At 41.5% G+C, this 22,611-nt stretch overlaps 1 protein-coding gene across 3 annotated transcripts in view; it reads left to right on the plus strand.

Annotated features, from left to right (window-relative positions):
* The window catches only part of lrba (LPS-responsive vesicle trafficking, beach and anchor containing), a 1,157,354-nt gene that overhangs the window by 112,345 nt on the left and 1,022,398 nt on the right, over positions 1-22,611 (plus strand). For all 3 annotated transcript variants that reach the window (XM_070871469.1, XM_070871472.1, XM_070871473.1), the window contains exons 11-13: positions 4,630-4,738; positions 8,554-8,706; positions 11,611-11,779. In XM_070871469.1, coding sequence (XP_070727570.1) covers positions 4,630-4,738; positions 8,554-8,706; positions 11,611-11,779 — 431 coding nt within the window. The remainder of the gene's footprint in view (positions 1-4,629; positions 4,739-8,553; positions 8,707-11,610; positions 11,780-22,611) is intronic.

A 22,611-nucleotide genomic window follows, 5' to 3' on the forward strand; every position in this document is an offset into this window, starting at 1 on the left:
CAGTTATTTCATTATTTGCATCAGAATAAGTTTAGTCAGCTGAGGAAGAGAATTGTGTTTAACTGCGAAAGTTGCTGGTAAATAGGTGTCTCGATTGGTAAATAACTAATTGTGTGCACACATCTGCAGCACTGGCTGGTGAAACAGATCTACTTTATTGGTGATGCTGGATTTAAAAAAAAAGTTATAGTTAACAGAGCTTATTTCTCAGAATAAATATAACCAATTGAGGTGTGAACTTTATTGGGGTTAGCTGGAGCTTGAGCAATTCCACATTGCACAGGTTTTGTGAGGGATGTTTGGCATGTCATTTTGAAACGCAGGTATTTTAAAATGTGGAGGTTCAAGTTTTTTAGGGATGGTTATTAAATTCTGACCTGAAGGTTCCTGGATAGTTTAAGGTTGTAGGGTTACTGGTGATTTCTTTAATATAAAGTTCCTGCAGACTTATTTTAATCTTTGTGGGCTTGCAGAATATTGTAAAATATCTAGTAGGTTTTGGTGTTTTGTGGTCTAGTAGTGACTAGTTTCGTACTTTATGGTGTTTGCTTTTCAAAACGAGCAGGAATTCTCTTCAACCTCCCCCGCTCTCTCTCGCCCCCTCCGCGCGCTGTCTGTCTCTCGCCCCCCCCCCTCCGGCGCGCGGCGACGGTCTGCCTCGCCCTCCCTTCGCGCGCCCGCTCTCTTCCCCCTCCACCCCTCCTCCCGCTTCCCACACTCTCCCTTGCTGATGATTTGGGGGTGTACATGATATTTGGAATTTGTATGTTAATGTTAATGTGTCTCATCTCGCTACCTACTTTTGCTTGCACTTCCTATCCACACAACTTAACTTTATGTTTAGGTTTTCATCAGACATTTTGTCAACTTTTTCCCATTCCGATGTCCGTATTTATAATGGGTTTTGTCTGTATAAGCGTTGCCTTTGTTGTGAAATTGGGTGGCTGTGGAAGAAGTTTGAGCTGTTTCGCCCAACTAATTTTTTCACTAATGATTATCCTATAAGATACTGGCTGGTGGGGGCCAACCTGAAAATGTTTGAGAATCACTAATTCAGATAAATTTGTTCAACATTCTTGTCAGGCATATATATGGTCAGCTTTTCATGTTTTGTTGGTGGCTGTGCCTATTGGTGAACAATTTCACACCCTGTCTTTGATGCTCAACTTCCCTCCCACTGTAGAGTAAAAGAACAATAAATGATTTAGGCAACTTAATCACAGCTGGGAATACAACAGAATACTATCTAATAGTTGTTGCGCTTTCCAAATCTTAGGGTTCCTGCTCGGAACCAGAAGGTCGTTGGGAAGGGTGAGACCTGTGGGCTGTGTGTAATGGTGGCAGCAAATGTTACTGGTGCCAAAGCAGCAATAGAACAGTCAACATCCCCCAAAAGGCTAGTGGGCTGTTGGGTGGCATCCTTCTGGGTCCCCTCACTGAATATAACTGAACACTGCAATGTACTACCACTATGTCCCTCAATAATGCTCCTATTACCCTAATGCTCCCATACTGTAGTCAGTCCAATTTTCTCACTTCACATGTTCTCCCTTTAATCCTTCAGAATCTTACAATCTCTCCCTAATATTCCCAAACCCGATACTGTTTCCAAATCCCCAAAACCCCTTCCTAGAGCCAGTCTCCTAGTGCTCCCACAGGCGAGGAAACCTCTCTCAGTACTTAGCAAACTGTACACCTCACAAGCTCCAGCATCTCATCCACTCCTGCCATACTCTGCTACCCTGTTCTCACTGATCCAAAAATGCATACCACTCCACTGTTGCCATATCCTGGGAAACCTCCCTCATGTTTGTACACCTATGCTCACTGTCCATTAATCCTACATATATTCCCTCCTACCCATACATCAAAACAGCACACACAACAGCAGTTTCTTCTCTCTTATCTCTGGCCTGTGTCACAAGAGATCTGCTAGGCATTTATTCATAGAAGACATAGCAGTTCATATTTTCCTGAGAACTTGTGCATGTATGATGTAGGGACGCTTGAACGCAATGGAAAGAAGAAATTATGGAGTTAGTGAGATACACCACGTCATTATTTTTCTGAGACTTCTGAGCCACTCCGCTGTTACACTCGCTGAAAACATTGAGAAGTTAATTATAGCTCTGCCCTCCGTTAAAATGAATGGCGATTGCTATTTTCCTGGATTAATGCCAGTTTTCATGCTACTCCACTTGGATTCAAAAATAATGGCACTGGTGATCACTCAAAAATAATGGCGATGCTGATCGGGCATCGGCGTGGTTTTTTAAATTTAAAGAATCCAGCAGTGAAACTGAAAAAGTATTGAAATTCGAAAAGGGACACTACTGTTTTAGATAAATATCTAGAAAACGTCTTTGTCACTTAACAGTAATATGTGTAAATTGCCGTCTAAAATTAATTGCACTAATTCCTGTATAATTTTCAGAAACAAAATAAAACAATCAGTCAAGTTTCCACATTTCCTCGGACGAAACAAACCTGGATTATCAATCCTGGGATAGTGTCATTTCATTCATTTTTTTTAAAGTTACCTTTTCTTGTTTTCTATGTTTCTTTCAAGAAGTGTTTCTTTCCCCTTTCCTCCTCCTCTTCTCATTTACAGTAAATCCCGTTATAGGTTCTGTGCTTTTTTTTTGCCAGCGTCGACCAATATCGTCAATTTCACAACATCGAAATCTACCAGTATGTGTTGGGGAAGTTGGTCATCGGCTGCATAAAACTTTTCTGATGCTCTCAGGGTTACATACTTGCAGAAATACCAAGAAAGAAAAGTGCCTTATGGTTACACTTGTATGTTTAGCAAAATAAAATATTGCATATAAGCAGGCTGGGTTATTTAACACTTTGAACTCCAGACTATAATGCACATATGGGACAGAGGATGAAACTAACTGCCCCCCCGCCCCACCCAGTTATTGTCCCTGAAATTAATGTGCAGTATATTTCAACTATAGATGATGCAGTTGTTTGTAACAGACTGAGATTTTCCTTCTAAAAAGGTGAACAGCCTCAAAAAAAAAAAAGTGCTGAAAATACTACAAGCTGAGTCTTTCTGTGGGGGACACTTAGGTAACTGGGGTTGATGAAAGAGACAGGCTCCCTTTGCTCCCAAAATGGGCACGACATTACAGTTATTGTATTGAAGAGTGTGCACTATCTGACTAGCAATTAGGTTTCTTACATGCTCAAAGATGAGTTCAACAAGGGGCTATGACACAAACAGGAAGAGAGCTCATACAGATTCAATAAGATTTAAAATTGAGACTGTAGGCTATTAATTGAAGTTCGCGATGGTATTCGCTTAAAGTTACTAGAGTCATGCCTGATGTTGGTAAGTTTGAAAAGAAATGAAGTTAAAAATGTATATATTTTTTTCAGCTGCTAGTAGGTTTTATTTATTTAGTGCAGTTTTTTTAGATCATTTTGTTCGCACTACACTTTGGTTCCCTCTTTAATTACATTAAGGTTGCATTTGAAATTGTCAGGAAAGTGACCAAAATGGCCCTGACAGTCTGTGAACTCTTATCATTCAGTAGTGTTTGGCTGTGCCACTTCTAATTTGCCGCTATGCTTGCTGTGGCATATTCTAATTAGAAATGCAGGTAGCTAGCGAGAAGCCATTAATAGTGAGATTGGCGTGCTAGGCAGTGAGATTTACTGTGAATTTCTTCAGCAATTCGCAAGATGTGTCTTATCAGAAAGTTGTCTGAAGTTTTCTGTGAAGTTTGAGTTGCGGCAAAACTCTTCACAAATTCTATAATGTTCAGCATATTATCTTTAAAACATGCGGGCTAGAATTTTATAAATGTTGTGCAGTGTTTACTGACTACACTCTGCTAAATGAATATTGATTACTTTATTGGCTTGCATTGTGCTTAACCTTACTATTCTCAAAAAATATTTCCAAGTATGGTTAAATATTTGCATGTACTAACAATATGTAATGTATTGTAGTGAGCTTTGTATAGATGCAAAAATATATACATGTCCCACTTTTTATTTTCCTAACTAAGCTTTTTGCCATTTTACTGTTGACGTCTGATTAGTAGAAGTCATTTGACATGGCCAGGGAGAGCACAACCAATATGAATTTGCATGTAGTGTGAGGTGAGAGTGGTTGGTCTGATACCTCTTTCCTGTCATGAATTCAACACCTCGTGACCCAGAACAAATAACTGATTTCTTTATATCGGACATGGAGTTCATGGTATTCCCGGGGCATGTCCTTTCAATAGTTTTCTAGTTGGGAAGTCCATGCAAAACTTAATAAATGGCCTGCTTTTCCACAAGGAGAAAAGGAAATGTTGAGAGTCTTCACCTTAATTGATGGTTGTAAATTAGTATTGACAGAGGTCTAGAAGTTGTTCATTCCCCAGTGCTTTTGGTTGGGACATTATACTTGGGTGCAGTGGAAGCAAGAGATCTAAAAAGGAAGATGTGGGGGGAAAAGCTTAATGTGCAACATTTTTGGTCACTTTATTTTAATGTTCATGTAGGTTAATGTTGGCCTGTGCAATTAACACAGGTTTTAAGTGCCAAATTAAGTTGTGCTATGAAATTCTCCTGGTTCAAGTATATTGAAAATGTTAATATCTTCATCTTTTTCTGGTTTTTTTTTAGTTCCACATTGTTGGCATTTATAATGGAGTTACTGAAGAACTCGGTGGCTATGCAAGAGCAAATACTGTCCTGCAAGGGCTTTCTTGTCATTGGGTTTAGCCTTGAAAAGGTAAATATTGCAACACTATAGCCAAGGTGTGTACTGTTTTAAACAAGGCTTAGCAACCAGTTTAATAGAATTGACCCTAAACAAACTTAAAACTCAGGTTTAAGGAACATACTAGTAAGTACTTTGTCTAATTGAATACTAGTTGAAACTATTTTAGGAAAACATGGTAAAATTCTGATTACACTAAGGTCCATTTTTTTTTTAAACCATCACTACGTTTATGGTTCTGCAAAACCTCCATTTAAAGTGTAGGGTGGCATCATTAAAAGAGCAAAATCAATGACCAATGTACATGCTCCAAGTACTCTTGTTAGTTTCTTTGGGCCCAAATTTGGGCAGGAGTTGCTCTTTTTTTTTTTTGGAGCAACTTGATTTTTCTGGAGTACCTTACAAATCCCCAATCTACACATTTAATTTGCGCCAGTGTAAGTGAGTTAGTTAGGATTTTTTTAGTTTAGTTTTTTTTTCAAAAGGGGTGATACCAGCCATCTACGCCTGTTTTAGCCATTTAAGCCAGTTTGGACAGCTAATAGTTGCTCCAAACTAACTTAGGCCAGCGGATGTGGCCGCACAGAAAACCCTTGCGGAGGGTTAAGAAATCAGCGCAGGTAGCCAGAGATGGGGGGAGAAGGGAAGCACAGAGGATCTTGCAAAGCACTAAACACCTTCACAACAACTTTAAAGAAGCATAAAAACCATCAATAATAAATAAATAAATAAAACTTAAGTCCTACCTTCCTAACTTGGCCCCCCGAGGGATTTGACCTCTCCGAAGCACTTGACCTCTCCAAGGGACTGGACTTCTCTCCAGGGAAAACTTAATCAGTGTTGAGTCATAACGATTTGACGTGTCCACACAAAATGCAACGTTCTCTCCACACTGGTGCTTGCTGGCCCATGTTTTATCGGGGGGTGCTGTTGAAGATTATCGGGTCATTCCTTCGGCCAGGGATAGGAGCAGCGAACATCGGGTCATCCCTTTGACCATGGATAGGGGCGGTGAGCATCGGGTCCGGCTCACAGCCTGCAGGACGCGCTGGGAGGGCGAGGAGCTACTGCGCATGCGCACAGACTCCACTGCGCATGCACGCAGCTGCCGGCACTGTTTCCAGCACATGCTGTAGCTTCGCCCCCCCCCCCCCCCACTCCACGAGAAACGCCGCACCAGGACCCGGAACACACAGCAGAGCGGCAGAATCGTTAGTGAGTTTTTTGGCGCCGTTTTGAGTGCACAAAGTCGGCGCATCTCGGGAGAGTGAGCTGGAAAAAGGGTTTGGGGTAATTTGGGCCCATGATTGGTAGAACAGATTTGCTAACACTTGCTGGCTAGGTGTCGCTTCAGATTTGTGGAGTAAATAAGTGTCAAACTAAATCTGCAGCTTTCAAAAATTTAGCTCTTTGGACTTGTACTATTTATAATGACCAATAGAGCTAAATGCTAAGCTTATTTGACACACTCTTGCCTATGTAAATAACAAAGAACTTTCATTTGTGTAGCACCATTCACATTCTCACAACATCCCAAAGTGCTTCACTGTCAGTAAATTACTTTTAAAATGTAATCACTGTTGTAATGCAGGCAAACCGCAGCCAATTTGCGCACAGCGATGTTCCACAAACGGCAATGAAATAAATGACCAGATAATTTGTTTTACTGGTGTCGATTGAGGGATAAATGATGGCCAAGAACCAGGTGAACTCTGATTATCGTGGAATAGTGCCATGGGACCTTTTACGTTCACCTGAGAGGTCGAATACTAATCCAATTTTGTGTCTCAAGTACAAAAGTACATCACTCAAGTGTTGGCCTAGATTTTTCTGCTGAAGTGGGGCTTGAACGCACGACCTACTGACCAGGGTCCACATCATAAACTTTCCCTAAACAAAGGGTACATAGAATACTAATCATTAATTTTACCTAAATAATAAAAATTAAGGCCTTAATGGTGAAGATTTTCAATTCTGCTATAGCACAATTAAAATGGTATAGAAAATCATTAAACAATGCTGTGCTAAAAATATTGGTGATATCAGCACAGAATCTGAAATTACTTGATGCTCATACTTGTACAGTTATTAAGCCATGAATTAATGCCATTTCTGTATAGTATTCAACATTTCTATTAGAATTTAAAATGTAAATATTTTCTGAAATGTAAACAAAATTGCATGTTAACAAAATTTGAAACCGTGACAACCCTTCCCAGTGGACATTGGACACATTTTAAAAATCTTTTTAATTTGTAAAGGCACAAATATACTGTACAATTGGGAGAAAAAAACACAATTACTTCACATTGCAGTGGATTGTTTTTGCTTGTATGGTACTGCAATGAAACTGCATTCTATATTAATCTGTGTGTAACTGTATTCCACAGAAATAAGAACTTTTAGAACAATAATATTAAAAGTATCTCTTCTAAAATTGTTGTTGGAAATTATTAATTTTGAATATTGAATATGCTTTGTGGCATTCCAAGATGATTTCATTAAGTGCCATAAAGTAGGTTCAATTATTTTGTTTCATGTACGGTTGATCTGAATTCATTGCTGTCTTTGTTTTTTATCAATGTGTCAGTTCGATGGTAAAATATTACAAAACAATTAAGATCTCTACTAATGTGTGTTAGTATTTACTAACAATTTTAATTACTGATTATTGTGAAATAAAATTAAAGGAACATAGAGAACTGTAGCAAGATTTCATTTCAGTTGTCCTCAACAATTTATTTTTGGTGCAGCAATCCGACTGTTGCAAAAAGAGAATATTTGTTACTATTACTTAGTCAATACGCATTGAGAATCCAGTAGACTTTCAGAAGACTTTCCGAAATTTTATAAAGGTTCAGTGGCGTGGGTAGACTGATTTGATCATTTGCAATAAACTTTCTGAATCCATTTGCTCCAGAATCATCTTGTATTGGCATAAATCAGCTGTGGCATAAATGTTCAGTTTGTTTACTGTAGACTAAGTAGGACATAATCGGCCATAACCCTTTCCTTGGGCAGGATACTCCATCTAGTGGTCTTGCTGAAAACTAAAGCATATTGAACATCTGGGGTGATGGATGTAAATTCCAATAGTCACCCAGTGACTGTGTGTGGTTAACAGTGTATTGTACCTTCTGTGCTGCTTTATTGCTAGTTGAAATTAGAACCAACTGGATAGATTGGACAGTATTACCTGTTAGCGGTTACCAGACCAGTTCTGTTCAGTTGTGATGTATTCAGTTTTGATTGAGTAATTTCTCCTATTCTTAAACATTGGCTATATTTCTAAATATCCATTCTTTGGATACACTGTATTTTTCCAAATTTGAAATCCTAGCTTTAGTGAATATCTACAACACAAATTTGTATGTTAAATTTTGAGACTTTCTTTATAGAGATTGTTTCCCACATTTTTGAAAGGCATTTGATTCTTGTAGGCATAAAGGTAATTGAAAAATGAAAACAGTACAATAATTTCAAGATAAGATGAATTGGATTCCAATACAGGCCTTTTGTGCTCATTTTTCTGAAGCATGCCAATCCAGATGCAGATGTATTCATAAGCTCTTTAAGAAGGAATATCTAATGCTTCTTGAATTGAGTGTAATTAATGCAATTACAGAAGTGCAGGATAATTTGTGTTCTCAAGGCAAACAATATTGTGGAAGTAGTAACGTCCTTGTGCTGAAGCCTAACTTACTGCTTTTTTAATGCATTGGAAGTAAGAATGAAGTGATCTATTCTATGTAGAAATGCATATGCATGCTTAAGTAGCTTAAATATTTATACTTGTTCAATATCTGAAATCAGTGTTTTTCTTGTAGTCTTCCAAAGTTCATATTACCAGAGCTGTATTGGAACTGTGCTTGACCTTTGCCAAATATCTGAGTAGCTTGCAGAATGGTGGCCCTCTGCTCAAACAGTTATGTGACCACATTCTTCTGAATCCTGCTATATGGATCCATGCTCCAGCCAAGGTGAGTATTTGCTTTTTTGTTCGGAATTATTTCTTAAATTGTAGAGATATTTAAATTTAAAATGTTGCTAATATATAACTCCAAAGATTTACAGTGAAGTGTAGCTTTATAATGCATAGCCATTTGCTTAAATATGTTAAGAGCAAGCACTTTTCCCAACTTATCATAACTATGCCTGCATCTGAGAAATACGGTTGAAATAAAATTGGTGCATTTTCCTTGATAGAATTTTGATGCAGCTGAAATAAACTCTTGTTTCTCGTATTGACTCACGCTTGTTATTCTGGATTCAAATTGACGTGTTAACCAAAGATGAGTTAAATTAAAATTTTGCATATTCCAAATTGAGGACATTTCTTAAAGGGAACTGGGCTTAAACAGTGATTTATTTATATTTTCCATGCAAATCAGTTGGAACATATTTACTTTTTAATGAAGCTACTTTTCCCACTTTCTTTCTGCCAGTTTTCTCTTTCCATTTCCTCTTGAATTGCTGCGATACAGTTTGTGGTCACCCTCAAAGTGTCATTTTTCAACCATGGCTGGGTAATAACAGGCTATTTTTGCTGCATATAATGTCCATTGTGGCAAACATCCACATCACATCACTATCCAGTGACTCCTGCTGGAAGCACACAAGGAGCAGGTACCCTGACCGATTTTCCTCTGTCTCACCTGGGCGCCAAGATCAGTTGTGATGCCCTTCCTGTCATCCTGGCTGTGAACTACTAAGTCAACACTGCCTGAGCATTGAACTTGGGATCTAATTTAAGAACTGAATTAACTAGCTGAACATTGAGGGAACATATTAGGATGAAAACATCTGCTCACTGATTTTGGTGAAAAGATAGATGAGTATAAAGTTGAAGAATTTCAGCTGCTACTTTCTGTTTCTTCAGTCCCTTGGCACACATTCCCTGACTAAGAAAAGCAGACAGGACCTATTTCCAGATCATTGCCGCTTTTGAATTGATCACTAAAGTGTGCAGTAGCAACAATAAGCAAATGGAAGTCCTTGCCATACCCCTGTTGCAAATGATCTTTTTTCTTCATTTTGAGGAATTGTCTCGCAACTCAAATTGAGATCAGAAACTTGCTGTAGGCAAAATGATGGGTATGAACCGTGGATTAGAACACCTGTATATGTATACTGAGTGAGCAGACCATCTCCATTTCAACCTTTAAATAAAATGTTTTTATACTTTGAGCACTTTCAGAAATGTTAACATCCTTTTCTTCACTTGTTTTGCTTACATTTTATAATTTCTGTTCTACAGTTAACCAAGCTTTCTAATACCCATCTTATAACTCAGCATGTGACTGTAAATTTATTTAAAATTAGAAAAGGGTAGCACTTAAAACCGGCCCAAAAAATATACTCTTGACAAAGAATGTTGGCCCGGATTTTGCAGTCAGTGGCGAAGGAATGGCGTTCGCAGTTCACTATGCTGACAGCTGGCCACAGTTTTCGCAGGTTTTTGACTAGAGACTTGCACTAATCTGACGTCTGATCAGCGCATCAAGCAAGGAAAGCAACAGTGAGGCTCCAACCAATCAGATTGAAGAAACCTCACTGAGACACGCCAGGGAGTATAAATTAGATTTAAACAATGTACAGAAAGCAAAATAAATATTGGGAAATACAGGTGGAATTAAGAGAGAGATAAAAGTGACAGAAAAAGTTTTTTTTTTAAAAAGTATTTTACTTTTTTGGTTTTTAAAAAAAAAAAAATTCCAACACCAATTAATCTTTGAAGGAATGAGGCACCACACTTTTAAAATTCAATTTTCAGGGCCAGATAGATTTTTAGGCAGGATTTATCACATCACGCTGTTAAAAATTCACTTACTCCTGAATGCACCAGCCCTAACTTTTTCTGGTGTCTTTAGTGGGTAACTAGTGAGCAAGGACGCCAAGTTCACACCATTGCTTTGATTTCAATGCCGAGTCTATCGGTGAGGTACTGTTGTAGCGCACCCTGTGGAGGAGCAGGGTATCTCTGACAGCAACTTCTGGATTTCCGCGTTTAAATGGGCATGTGTGTACACCGGAAGATGCTGTCTGATTTACTCCGTTCTAATGATAAGCCAATAAGTGCGTTAAGGTTAGCTAAACATTCATATTGAGGTCCTAAAAGATATATTTGCAGAATCAAAGTGTCAAGAATCAAAATACAGGTGCAACATACTGAATCCGGATCTCCAAAAACCGGATTGTCTGAAAACTGGACATTTTGCGCATCGTAGATGGAATTATTGTCTGAAAACCGGACATTTTGAAGCGGCCAAGGTGGTGACATTGGGCAGCGAGGGATGAAACAGGTAAGAAATGCAGCGGAAATTGGCGAGCGGAGGAGCGGCGGGAATCGGCGAGCGGCAAGGAGTGGAGGAGCGGTGTGACTCGGGAGTGGCGAGGAGCAGAGGATCGGCAACCGGCGATGTCCGAAGTCCAGCAAAACCAGAAATCCGGCACGGATTTGGTCGAGGATTTCGGATTTTGGACGTTGTACCTGTATTAGAGGACAGTGAATACTTGGAATTCAGCAGTTCACAGATTTCACAAGAATAGCCTCCAATGTGAGTAACTGATTCCAGTGGAGAAGTTAATCATCCAAACATTGTGATAACATGTTGTTCTGAAGCTTCATAAAACGGACCAAAACATTTTCACAAAGGAGAACTGTGCATTTCAGTATTCTTTGTGTAGTCATTTTTCTCAGAACTGGACTGGGCTCCATATGTCTTCATGAGCTCTTTATGGATGTTTCAATTTACAAAAATTAACTAAAAGGATTTTATAATGCAGGGAAGGGTATCATCCATCAATTCAGATCTTGATTATAGAATGTTAAGTTGTTGGATATGTATAAATCTGATTTTTTTTCCCTATTTACTTCAATCCAGGTCCAGTTACAGCTCTATACCTACTTGTCCACTGAGTTTATCAGTACAGCTACTATTTATAATGCAGTTCGAAGAGTTGGTACTGTGTTACAGATAATGCACACCCTGAAATACTATTACTGGGTCGTGAATCCTCAAGATCGCAGTGGAGTTGTTCCTAAAGGCCTTGGTAAGGAAAAACCTGCAATAATTCATGAAATAAAAATTCTACATTGTGGCTGTTTATTTCATTCTACTTATTCCAGTTGTAAGTCATGAATAGTGTAATAAGTAGTGCACCCGATGCATCCATTTCTGTCTGATTTTGCACCACTGAATGTATTGACACGTGAAGTAATTCAGAACAGCTTCAACCAGAAATCCATAGCACCACAAAGAGAAACAACTTATTTGGGAGCTATGGCAAAAAACCGTTTAAAAGGAAAAAATCCACAATGTTGAAACCTATTGCTTTTGCAAAAACTCTGATGAATTTGGTAGGGATCTATTTGAATTTTGAATTAACAGCTCTATTGAAGAAGGCAGTACAGAAGGTCTTTTTTAGTGTGAAAGCCATTTGAATTTGCTGTTGCAATTTGCAGTATAGTGCAGGAATATCTTAATTGCTGGTCTAAGGGCTCGATCCAGCCCAGTGCTGAACAAGAAACTGCCCAAGCAGCAACTTCAGCAAGAAAGCATGTTATAAGTAGTTACCTGCTTCTACTGTACAGGGTATTGGTGAGGCCACATCTGGAGTACTGCATACAGTTTTGATCGCGGTATTTAAGGAAGGATATACTTATATCGGAGGCTGATCAGAGAAGGTTCACTCGGTTGATTCCAGAGATGAGGGGGTTGACTTATGAAGGTAGGTTGGGCCCATACTCATTGGAGTTCAGAAGAATGAGAGGTGATCTTATTGAAACTTAAGATAATGAAGGGGCTCGTCAAGGTGGATATAGAGAGGATATTTCCACTCATAGGGGAAACCAAAACTAGGGGACATAGTCTTAGAATAAGGGGCCGCCCATTTAAAACTGAGATGAGAAATTTCTTCTGAGGGTTGTAAATCTATGGAATTCTCTGCCCCAGAGAACTGTGGAGGCTGGGTCACTGAATATATTTAAGGCAGAGATAGACAGATTTTTGAGCAATAAGGGAGCAAAAGGGTTATGGGGAGCGGGCAGGGAAGTGGAGCTGAGTCCTGATCAGATCAGCCATGATCTTACTAATGGCGGGGCAGGCTCGAGGGGCCAGATGGCCTACTCCTGCTCTTATTTCTTATGTTCGTATAATATGATTGAATTAGATATCGAAGTGATCATCAGCACGAACATTTTTATTTCCTTCTGTGCGTGTGGGGTCAGATCCAGCCCTTTTTGCGCATGCGCACCCTATCCCCTTCTACGCATGCGTGCTGGCACTGACAGTGAAGCTATAGTGGGCCGCAGAGAGAGGGAGGTGGGGTGAAGGAGGAGGAGGAGGAGGGGTGGGCGAAGAGGATGGGTGAGGAGAGAAAGAGACGGGGGGAAGAGGGGGATGGGAGAGAAAGAGAGGGGATGTGGGGGGGGGAGAGAAAGAGGTGGGGGGGAAAGGGGGTCAGGAACTCGGTGGGGGGGGGGGTGGTTGGGAGGTAGAGAGTACAGTGGGGATGGCAGAAGAACGTGATCCAGGTCTAAAGGTGGAATTGAGGGCGTGATCCAGATGGTAAGACAGGACGAAATCCGGAAGCTACGACATTATACCTCAAATCTGTTAACAATCTGTGACCCATACAAGGGAACAAGCTATCTTAGATCTGGTCCGGTGTAATGAGACAGGAATAATAAACGATCTCCTGGTAAAAGATCCTCTTGGAATGAGTGATCACAGTATGGTTGAATTTGTAATACAGATTGAGAGTGAGAAAGCAGTATCTCAAACGAGCGTACTATGCTTAAAGGGGACTACAGTGGGATAAGGCAGAGTTGGCTAAAGTAGACTGGAAACACAGACTAAATGGTGGCATAATTGAGGAACAGTGGAGGACTTTTAAGGAGCTCTTTCATAGTGCTCAACAAAAATATATTCCAGTGAAAAAGAAGGGGGGTAAGAGAAGGGATAACCAGCCGTGGATAACCAAGGAAATAAAGAAGAGTATCAAATTAAAAACCAATGCGTATAAGGTGGCCAAGGTTAGTGGGAAACTAGAAGATTGGGAAAATTTTAAACGACAGCAAAGAATGACTAAGAAAGCAATAAGGAAAGGAAAGATAGATTACGAATGTAAACTTGCGCAAAACATAAAACAGATAGTAAAAGTTTTTACTGATATATAAAACGGAAAAGAATGACTAAAGTAAATGTTGGTCCCTTAGAAGATGAGAAGGGAGATTTAATAATTGGAAATGTGGAAATGGCTGAGACCTTAAACAATTATTTTGCTTCGGTCTTCACAGTGGAAGACACAAAAACCATGCCAAAAATTGCTGGTCATAGGAATGTGGGAAGGGAGGACCTTGAGATAATCACTATCACTAGCGGGGGGGTAGTGCTGGACAGGCTAATGGGACTCAAGGTAGACAAATCCCCTGGTCCTGATGAAATGCATCCAAGGGTATTAAAAGAGATGGTGGAAGTTACAGCAGATGCATTCGTTATAATCTACCAAAATTCTCTGGACTCTGGGGAGGTACCAGCGGATTGGAAAGCAGCTAATGTAATGCCTCTGTTTAAAATAGGGGGCAGACAAAAGGCAGGTAACTATCGGCCGGTCAGTTTATCATCTGTAGTGGGGAAAATGCTTGAAGCTATCATTAAGGAAGAAATAGCGGAACATCTAGATAGGAATAGTGCAATCAAGCAGACGCAACATGGATTCATGAAGGTGAAATCATGTTTAACGAATTTACTGGAATTCTTTGAGGATATAACGAGCATGGTGGATAGAGATGTACCGATGGATGTGGTGTATTTAGATTTCCAAAAGGCATTCGATAAGGTACCACACAAAAGGTTACTGCAGAAGATAAAGGTACGCGGAGTCAGAGGAAATGTATTAGCATGGATAGAGAATTGGCTGGATAGAGAAAGCAGAGAGTCGGGATAAATGGGTCCTTTTCAGGTTGGAAATCGGTGGTTAGTGGTGTGCCACAGGGATCGGTGCTGGGACCACCACTGTTTACAATATACATAGATGACCTGGAAGAGGGGAGAGAGTGTAGTGTAACAAAATTTGCAGATGACACAAAGATTAGTGGGAAAGCGGGTTGTGTAGAGGACACAGAGAGGCTGCAAAGAGATTTAGATAGCTTAAGCGAATGGGCTAAAGTTTGGCAGATAGAATACAATGTCGGAAAATGTGAGGTCATCCACCTTGGGGGGGGGGAGAAAAAAAAAACAGTGAAAGGGAATATTATTTGAATGGGGAGAAATTACAACATGCTGCGTTGCAGAGGGACCTGGGGGTCCTTGTGCATGAATCCCAAAAAGTTAGTTTGCAGGTGCAGCAGGTAATCAGGAAGGCGAATGGAATGTTGGCCTTCATTGCGAGAGGGATGGAGTACAAAAGTAGCGAGGTCCTGCTGCAACTGTACAGGGTATTGGTGAGGCCGCACCTGGAGTACTGCGTGCAGTTTGGTCACCTTACTTAAGGAAGGATATAGTAGCTTTGGAGGGGGTACAGAGACGATTCACTAGGCTGATTCCGGAGATGAGGAGGTTACCTTATGATAGATTGAGTAGACTGGGTCTTTACTCGTTGGCATTCAGAAGGATGAGGGGTGATCTTATAGTAACATTTAAAATAATGAAAGGGATAGACAAGATAGAGGCAGAGAGGTTGTTTCCACTGGTCGGGGAGACTAGAACTAGGGGGCACAGCCTCAAAATACGGAGGGAGCCAATTTAAAACCGAGTTGAGAAGAAATTTCTTCTCTGAGGGTTGTGAATCTGTGGAATTCTCTGCCCAAGGAAGCAGTTGAGGCTAGCTCATTGAATGTATTCAAGTCACAGATAGATTTTTAACCAATGAGGGAATTAAGGGTTATGGAGAGCGGGTGGATAAGTGGAGCTGAGTCCACGGCCAGATCAGCCATGATCTTTTTGAATGGCGGAGCAGGCTCGAGGGGCTAGATGGCCTACTCCTGTTCCTAATTCTTATGTTCTGATGTTCTTACAGAAATTATTACATACTCAATCCATTTTGAATAAGCATCCACAACAACCAAAAACATTTTGCCTAGAAACGGGCCAGTGAAGTCAACGTGGGTCCTAGACCACGGTTTGGAGGGCCATGACCACAAAGTTAGCGGTGCCTCCCTCGGTGCATTGCTCAGTTGGGAGCAAGTGTTGCATTGGTGCACACACGACTCCAAATCTGAGTTGATGTTGGGCCACCACACATGGGATCTGGCTACAGCTTTCATCATTACTGTGCCTGGGTGGGTACAGTGTAGGTCGCGTATGAACGTTTCCCTGCCTTTCTTAGGCAAAACTACACGATTACCCCACAAAAGACAGTCCGCCTGTATGGACATTTCGTCTTTGCGCTGCTGGAGCGGCTTGATCTCCATGTCTCTTCGCTGGGACGCTGGACCAGCTCCCATGGAGGACACAGTTTTTTTTTAAACAAGGGATAGAAAAGGATCCTGGTTGGTCCAGGTCCTGATCTGGCAGGCCATAACGGGTGACTTTTCAGTTTCAAATGCATCCATCACCACGAGCAAGTCTGCAGGCTGTGCCATTTCCACCCCGGTGGTGGGCAATGGTAGCCGACTGAGAGCATCAGCGGAGTTCTCTGTATCTGGCCTGTGACGAATTACATAGTTATATGCAGACAGTGTGAGCGCCCATCTTTGGATGCGAGCAGAGGCATTGGTATAAATACCTTTGCTCTCTGAGAATATCGATATGAGCGGCTTATGGTCAGTTTCTAACTCGAACTTGAGCCCAAACAGATACTGATGCATTTTTTTCACCCTGTAAATGCATGCCAGAGCTTCTGTTTCAATCATGCTGTAGGCCCTTTCGACCTTGGACAAACTCCTGGACGCATAAGCGACTGGTTGCAATGTTCCCGATTCGTTTGCCTGTTGTAACACACACCCGACCCCGTACCAAGACGCATCGCAAGCTAGCACTGAATGTTTACATGGGTCATACAGAACAAGCAGTTTGTTGGAACATAACAGATTTCTGGCTTTCTCAAAAGCAGTCTCACCACAGTCACAAGGCACGTCCGGACCGGAGTCAAGCAGGGCTGCATCATCGCACCAACGCTTTTCTTGATCTTCCTTGCTGCAATGTTCCATCTCACTCTCAACAAGCACCTCGCTGGAGTGGAACTAGATGATAGAACAGATGGAACCTGTTCAACCTTCGCCGCTTCCAGGCTAGATACAAGGTTGTCCTATCCTCTATCGAACCACAGTATGCAGACGATGCTTGCATTGCGCACACTGAGGACGAACTCCAAACCATCGTCAACACCTTCACTGAGGCGTACAAAAGCATAGGTCTTACACAAATATCTGTAAGACAAAGGTCCTCCACCAACCTGACCCCGCCAAACACCACTCTTCTCCCCCTGCGCCCCCATCCCAGTCATCAGAATCCATGGCGACCATTTTCCAGACCTTGGGGAGTCTACTATTAGCAAGGGCAGACGTCAATGATGAGGTCCAACACTGCCTCTAGTGTGCCAGCGCAGCCTTCGGTCACCTGACGCAGAGTGTGTTTGAAGACCAGGACCTCAAATCTGACACCAAGCTTATGGTCAACAGAGCAGTAGTAATACTCACCCTCCTATCTGGCTCAGGGACGCGGACTATATATAGCAGACATCTCAAAGCGCTGGAGAAGTACCATCAGCGATGCTTCCGCAAGATCCTGCAAATCCACTGGGAGGATAGACGCACCAATGTCGTTATTCCCGCTCAGTCCAACATCCCCAGCATCGAAGCACTGATCACACTCGGCCAGCTCCTTTGGGCGGGCCATAACGTCCGCATGCCCGACACGAGACTCCCAAGCGAGCCCCAAGTGGGCAGAAGAAATGTTTCAAGGACACCCTCAAAGCCTCCTTGGTAAAGTGCAACATCCCCATTGCACCTGGGAATCACTGGCCCAAGGCCGTCCAAAGTGGAGGAAGAGCATCTGGGAAGGTGCTGAGCACCTCGAGTCTTGTTGCCGAGAGCATACAGAAATCAAGCGCAGACGGAGGAAGGAGCTTGCAGCAAACCAGCTCCCCACCCACCCTTTCCTTCAACAACTGTCTGCCCCACCTGTTGCAGAGACTGTAATTCCCGCATTGGACTGTACAGCCACCTGAGAACTCACTTTTAGAGTAAAGCAAGTCTTCCTCGATTTCGAGGGACTGCCTGTGATATTCTGGAGTCTCAGCTTTTCATCATATATATCAGTGACTTGTATGAAGGAATAGAGAGATGCGTATCCAATTTTAAAAAATGACACTAAGTTGGGAGACGGTAAGTTGTGTCGATGGGAGGAGGAAGTTACAAAGGGAAATAGCCAGACGAGGTGAGTGGCCAAAACTATGACCGATGGAGTTCAATGTGGGGAGGTGTGAGGTCAGCCACTTTGGATCTGAGAAAGACAAATCAGTATATTCACTTTAATGGTGAGAGAACAGGAGCTGTGGAGAAGCAAAGGCATTTAGGTGTCCATGTACAAAAATGACTAAAAGCTAGTGCATAGGTACAAAATGTAAACAAAACGGCTAATGAAATATTGACCTTTATCTCTTAGGGGTATTGGAATTCAAAAGTGAGGAAGTAATGCTTAAGTCGTACAGAACCTTGGTTGGACCCCATCTGGAGTGCTACTTTCAGTTTTGGGTACCGAATCTCAGGAAAGATATATTGACCTTTGAAGGGGTGCAGTGAAGATTCATCATTCAGATGATACTAGGGCTTAAATGATTAAATTATGAGGAAAGGTTGCATAAGTTGGGGGCTCATATTCCTTTAAGTTTAGATGGTTGAAGGGTGATCCAATCTAGGTATTTAAAATGATTAAGGGAATTGATGGGGTAGATGCAGATAAACTATTTCTTCTGGTGAGGGAATCCAGATCAAGGGGGAATTATAAGATTAGAGCTTTGTTCATTTGGGAATGAAATCAGGAAGCACTTTTACACACAGTAGTGGAAATCTGGAACTTGCTCCTCCAAAGGACTGGATGCTGGATCAATTGAAATTTTCGAGACTGAGATTGACAGTTTTTTGTTAGGCAAGGATATCAAGGTATATGAAACAAAGGCAGATAAATGGAATTGAGGCACAGATCATCCATGATCGAAGTGAACAGCTTGAGGCCGCTGAATGGCCTTCCCTTGTTTTAAAATTCATTCCTGAGATGTGGTGTCACTGGCAAGGCCAGTACTTATTGCCCATCCATAATTGCCCTCAATAAGGTGGTGGTGAGCTGCCGCCTTGAACCGCTGCAGTCCCCATGTGGTGAAGGTATTCCCATAATGCTGTTAGGGAGGGAGTTCCAGGCTTTTGACCCAGCGCAATGAAGGAACGGTGATATATTTTCAAGTCAGGATGGTGTGTAACTTGGAGGGGAACTATTCTATTTAAACAAATTGGCTCTAAACTGTCTACTGTTGGAAACTGCTGATTTTCTGACATTTGGTGTAATGGACTGGGATGCAGTGCTTTGGATTCCTGGAATGACCTAACTGGAGGAAGAGAGTAGTGCTGAGAGAGGGAGATGGGTGTGAGTTATGACTGTTTCAGTCAGAGGGCAGATTGGTGTTTAATTTCCCCTTCAAAAAATATGCAATTTTATTTCCAAATAAAATATTCCGTGGTTATTTGTAGGAAGACTTCATTTGGGGCTGTAAATTTGTTTTGAGATTTTATGTGAGAGAGAAATGATTACGAAGTTAGTATCATCGAATTCCAATTCCTTCTCATGATGATGGAAAATTTACACACTGAATAATCGATCTTGCACAAAGGTGGAGGCATAAACAGAACTAATGAATAATTGCCTCACAAGCAGATGAATTTTTTGCAACCATTTAATATATTTTTCCCTATCGACTCTGACAGACTGCATAAAAGGAGTTCTGGAATACAATAGTCAGCATTCTGCTGCAAGTGTCAGAAGTGGCCAGTTTAACAGCCTCCTGTGAAGCAAATGCATCCGGGAAGACTTTTGTTTTAGATGCAAACTTTGTCTGCTTGGTCCGTTACTTCCTTCTAGTATTCTGTATGCCATTTTAATCATGCACTTTATGTCTCCATAAATGGACTCCATTCCATAAAGCACAAACATGTAGTTTTATAAAAACGAAAGCAAACTACTGCGGATGCTGGAATCTGAAATAAAAACAGAAAATGCTAGAAATACTCAGCAGGTCAGGCAGCATCTGTGGAGAGAAAAACAGTGTTAATGTTTCAGGTGGATGACCCTTCGTCAGAACTGGAAAATGCTCGAGATGTAACACGTCTTTAAGCAAGTGTCGGGGCAGGGCAAGGGTGGAGGAGAAGAAAGAACAAAAGGGAAAGTCTGTGATAGGGTGGAAGGCGCAGATCAAGGGACAGAAGGGATGATGGTGCAAGACAAAAGAAGATGGTAATAGGACAAGTTAAGAAACAAAAGATGAGTCTAGATAGGGGGTAAATGGAGATAGCAGAATCATCAACAGCTGCTGTGGGAAAGAGAAAAAAAAGCAAAAGTTATGGATGGAAATTGTTGAATTCGGTGTTGAGTCCACAAGGCTGTAAAGTACCTAAACGAAAGATGAGGTGCTGTTCCTCGAGCCTGAAAGCAAAAATACATCGCCATAATCTTAAGATAAATAACATCACCCGTGTGACACAACCTACATTTACATGGGTGCATAAATAAAATCATTACTTAATCTTGCTACCCTCAAGGTCACTCCACCTCTTACGGCACCTTTCCCCGGTGCGTACCATGGTATTTGTGGAGGACACAGCCTCCCCGATCTCGTCCCATATCCTATTGTACTCCTTTGGGGGAGGCTTTCCACGACCATCCTTCGTTAGGTCGGAGTACCTCTCTGTAATGTTCTCGAGAAAGGCAGGTAACTCCGTGTCGTCGAAGGCTGGTGCCCTCAACCTCCCGTCCTTTTCGATGGTCCTGTGCTTTGATTTTTTTCAACATTTCCATTATATTTATGTTATGATTTTTGATTTGTAAAATATGTCTTATTGTTCAAACTGTAATTATTTATGAATATGGTTTAACTTTGCAATCTGTTATTAAATCAACTGACGCTCAACTAGCTTGCTGCTCCTTCTCACACTCTCCCTCGATTTTAACTCACTGCGCATGCGCGGGTGACCTCTGACCCCCGAAATCGCGGGTAAAAAGCTTCTCTGAAAAAAATGGGGGAAAAAAATTGCGCATGCGCGATTCAGTGCTGTACCGTCCATCGAAAAGAAATCAACCAAAATTGCGCTCTTCAGTCTCGGCGGTATGCCGGTGGTTTAAAACAACACACCACTGGCATACCTCTGAGAAACGGGTGGACTTTATGTCATGACCAGTTTCGGGCCCTTAGAGTGTGACTGCCCAAAACCAGCCCCAAGTGTGAGATCCTGATACAATGCTAGCTCCAAAGAAATTGAGGATGTGTATATCTTGTGGTTTGTCAGTTGCCTGTCAACACTGAGTGTAGACTGTCTGGGAGACCAATTGAACCAATCTTCACAGATGAAAAAGATCTTTATTTCTGGTAAAGAGTTTGCTGTACTTTTTTTAAAGAGCCATTCTTACATTCACTGGGTTCACTGCGCTCCTTGCGTCCTCGATGCTACAGAAGTTTCTGCCTCTCCAACACAAATATTGAGATTTGCACAGGTCCTAGTTCACCAGTGTAAACTGCACTCTTTTTTGCACTCTTGAAGAGGGAGACGCCAACACATGTTCTAGTTAATTATGTGCTCCAAATTGAATTACTGAGTTTATTTACAACAATTTTAACAAGTATAATCACATACAGAACAGCATAATTCTGCACAAATACGAGCTACACTCCAGATCTTTGCACTCTGTTCCTTCTCTTTGGTTAGCCCACAAATCGCAGTTAATCTTATATGAACATTACAGAATTGTATCTTGATTCCTCATCTGTCTCTGATCAGGTTGTTAGGCACAAGAGAAACATCTTGCCATAGCATTTAATTTTGCAGAGAAAATAAAATGAATGTATATGCAAGCCCAGTTTTATTCCAGGCTAAATTTACACCTGTTAACTTTTTCAGTGACTATTGTGTACTTAGATGATTCTCTGCTTCCTTGGCCTATTCCTTTATTCTTGAACTTTTTTGTAAAAGTATCCCTGTTGAAACTGTACCTCTGTTCATAGAATAATAGAATCTTACAGCACAGAAGGAAACTATCCAACCAGTCATGCCTGTGCCGGCTCTTTGAAAGAGCTGTCCAATTTAGTCCCTCTCCCCAGCTTTTTACCCATAACTTTGCAAATTAGTTCTCTTCAAATTAGTTCTCTTCAAATACATGTCCAATTGCCTTTTGAAAGTTCCTCCCATCTCCCTTGCTTTCTTCCTTCCATCCTTGCTCTCCCCTTCTCCTGCGTGCGCACCCCTTCCTGTACTTCTACTCCTTCCCTCCACTCGTCCTCTTCGCTTCCCCCCCCCCCTACCCCCCAGCCCCCTCCTTGTAGGGCAGCAGCTGTCCTCAGTACATAGCAATTCTACATCTATGAAACTAGACGTTCAGTGGGTGCAAGCTGTTTGATCCTGGGAGACTTCAGAACTGGGCTCAACTGTGTTTTCATTGATCACCTGCATTAACTTTCTGTTGGTTATTAGATGGAGAACAAGAGCAGAGACTTTTTCTCCTTTCCCCTCCTTATCCAGGACTGCTATTGCTGCATATAGTGCTGACTGTCTGAATCAGATCAGCTAATTTAGCACAGACCAGAGTTCCTTGGTGTCTCTGGTTCAATATCATCCCAGTGCACTTATCTACTTGAACCATTGAGGGAGTTCTGGAACTAAACCATCTGATGTTTTTTCC

The sequence above is a fragment of the Pristiophorus japonicus genome, chromosome 2, assembly GCF_044704955.1.
Source record: "Pristiophorus japonicus isolate sPriJap1 chromosome 2, sPriJap1.hap1, whole genome shotgun sequence".
Lineage (NCBI taxonomy): Eukaryota > Metazoa > Chordata > Chondrichthyes > Pristiophoridae > Pristiophorus > Pristiophorus japonicus.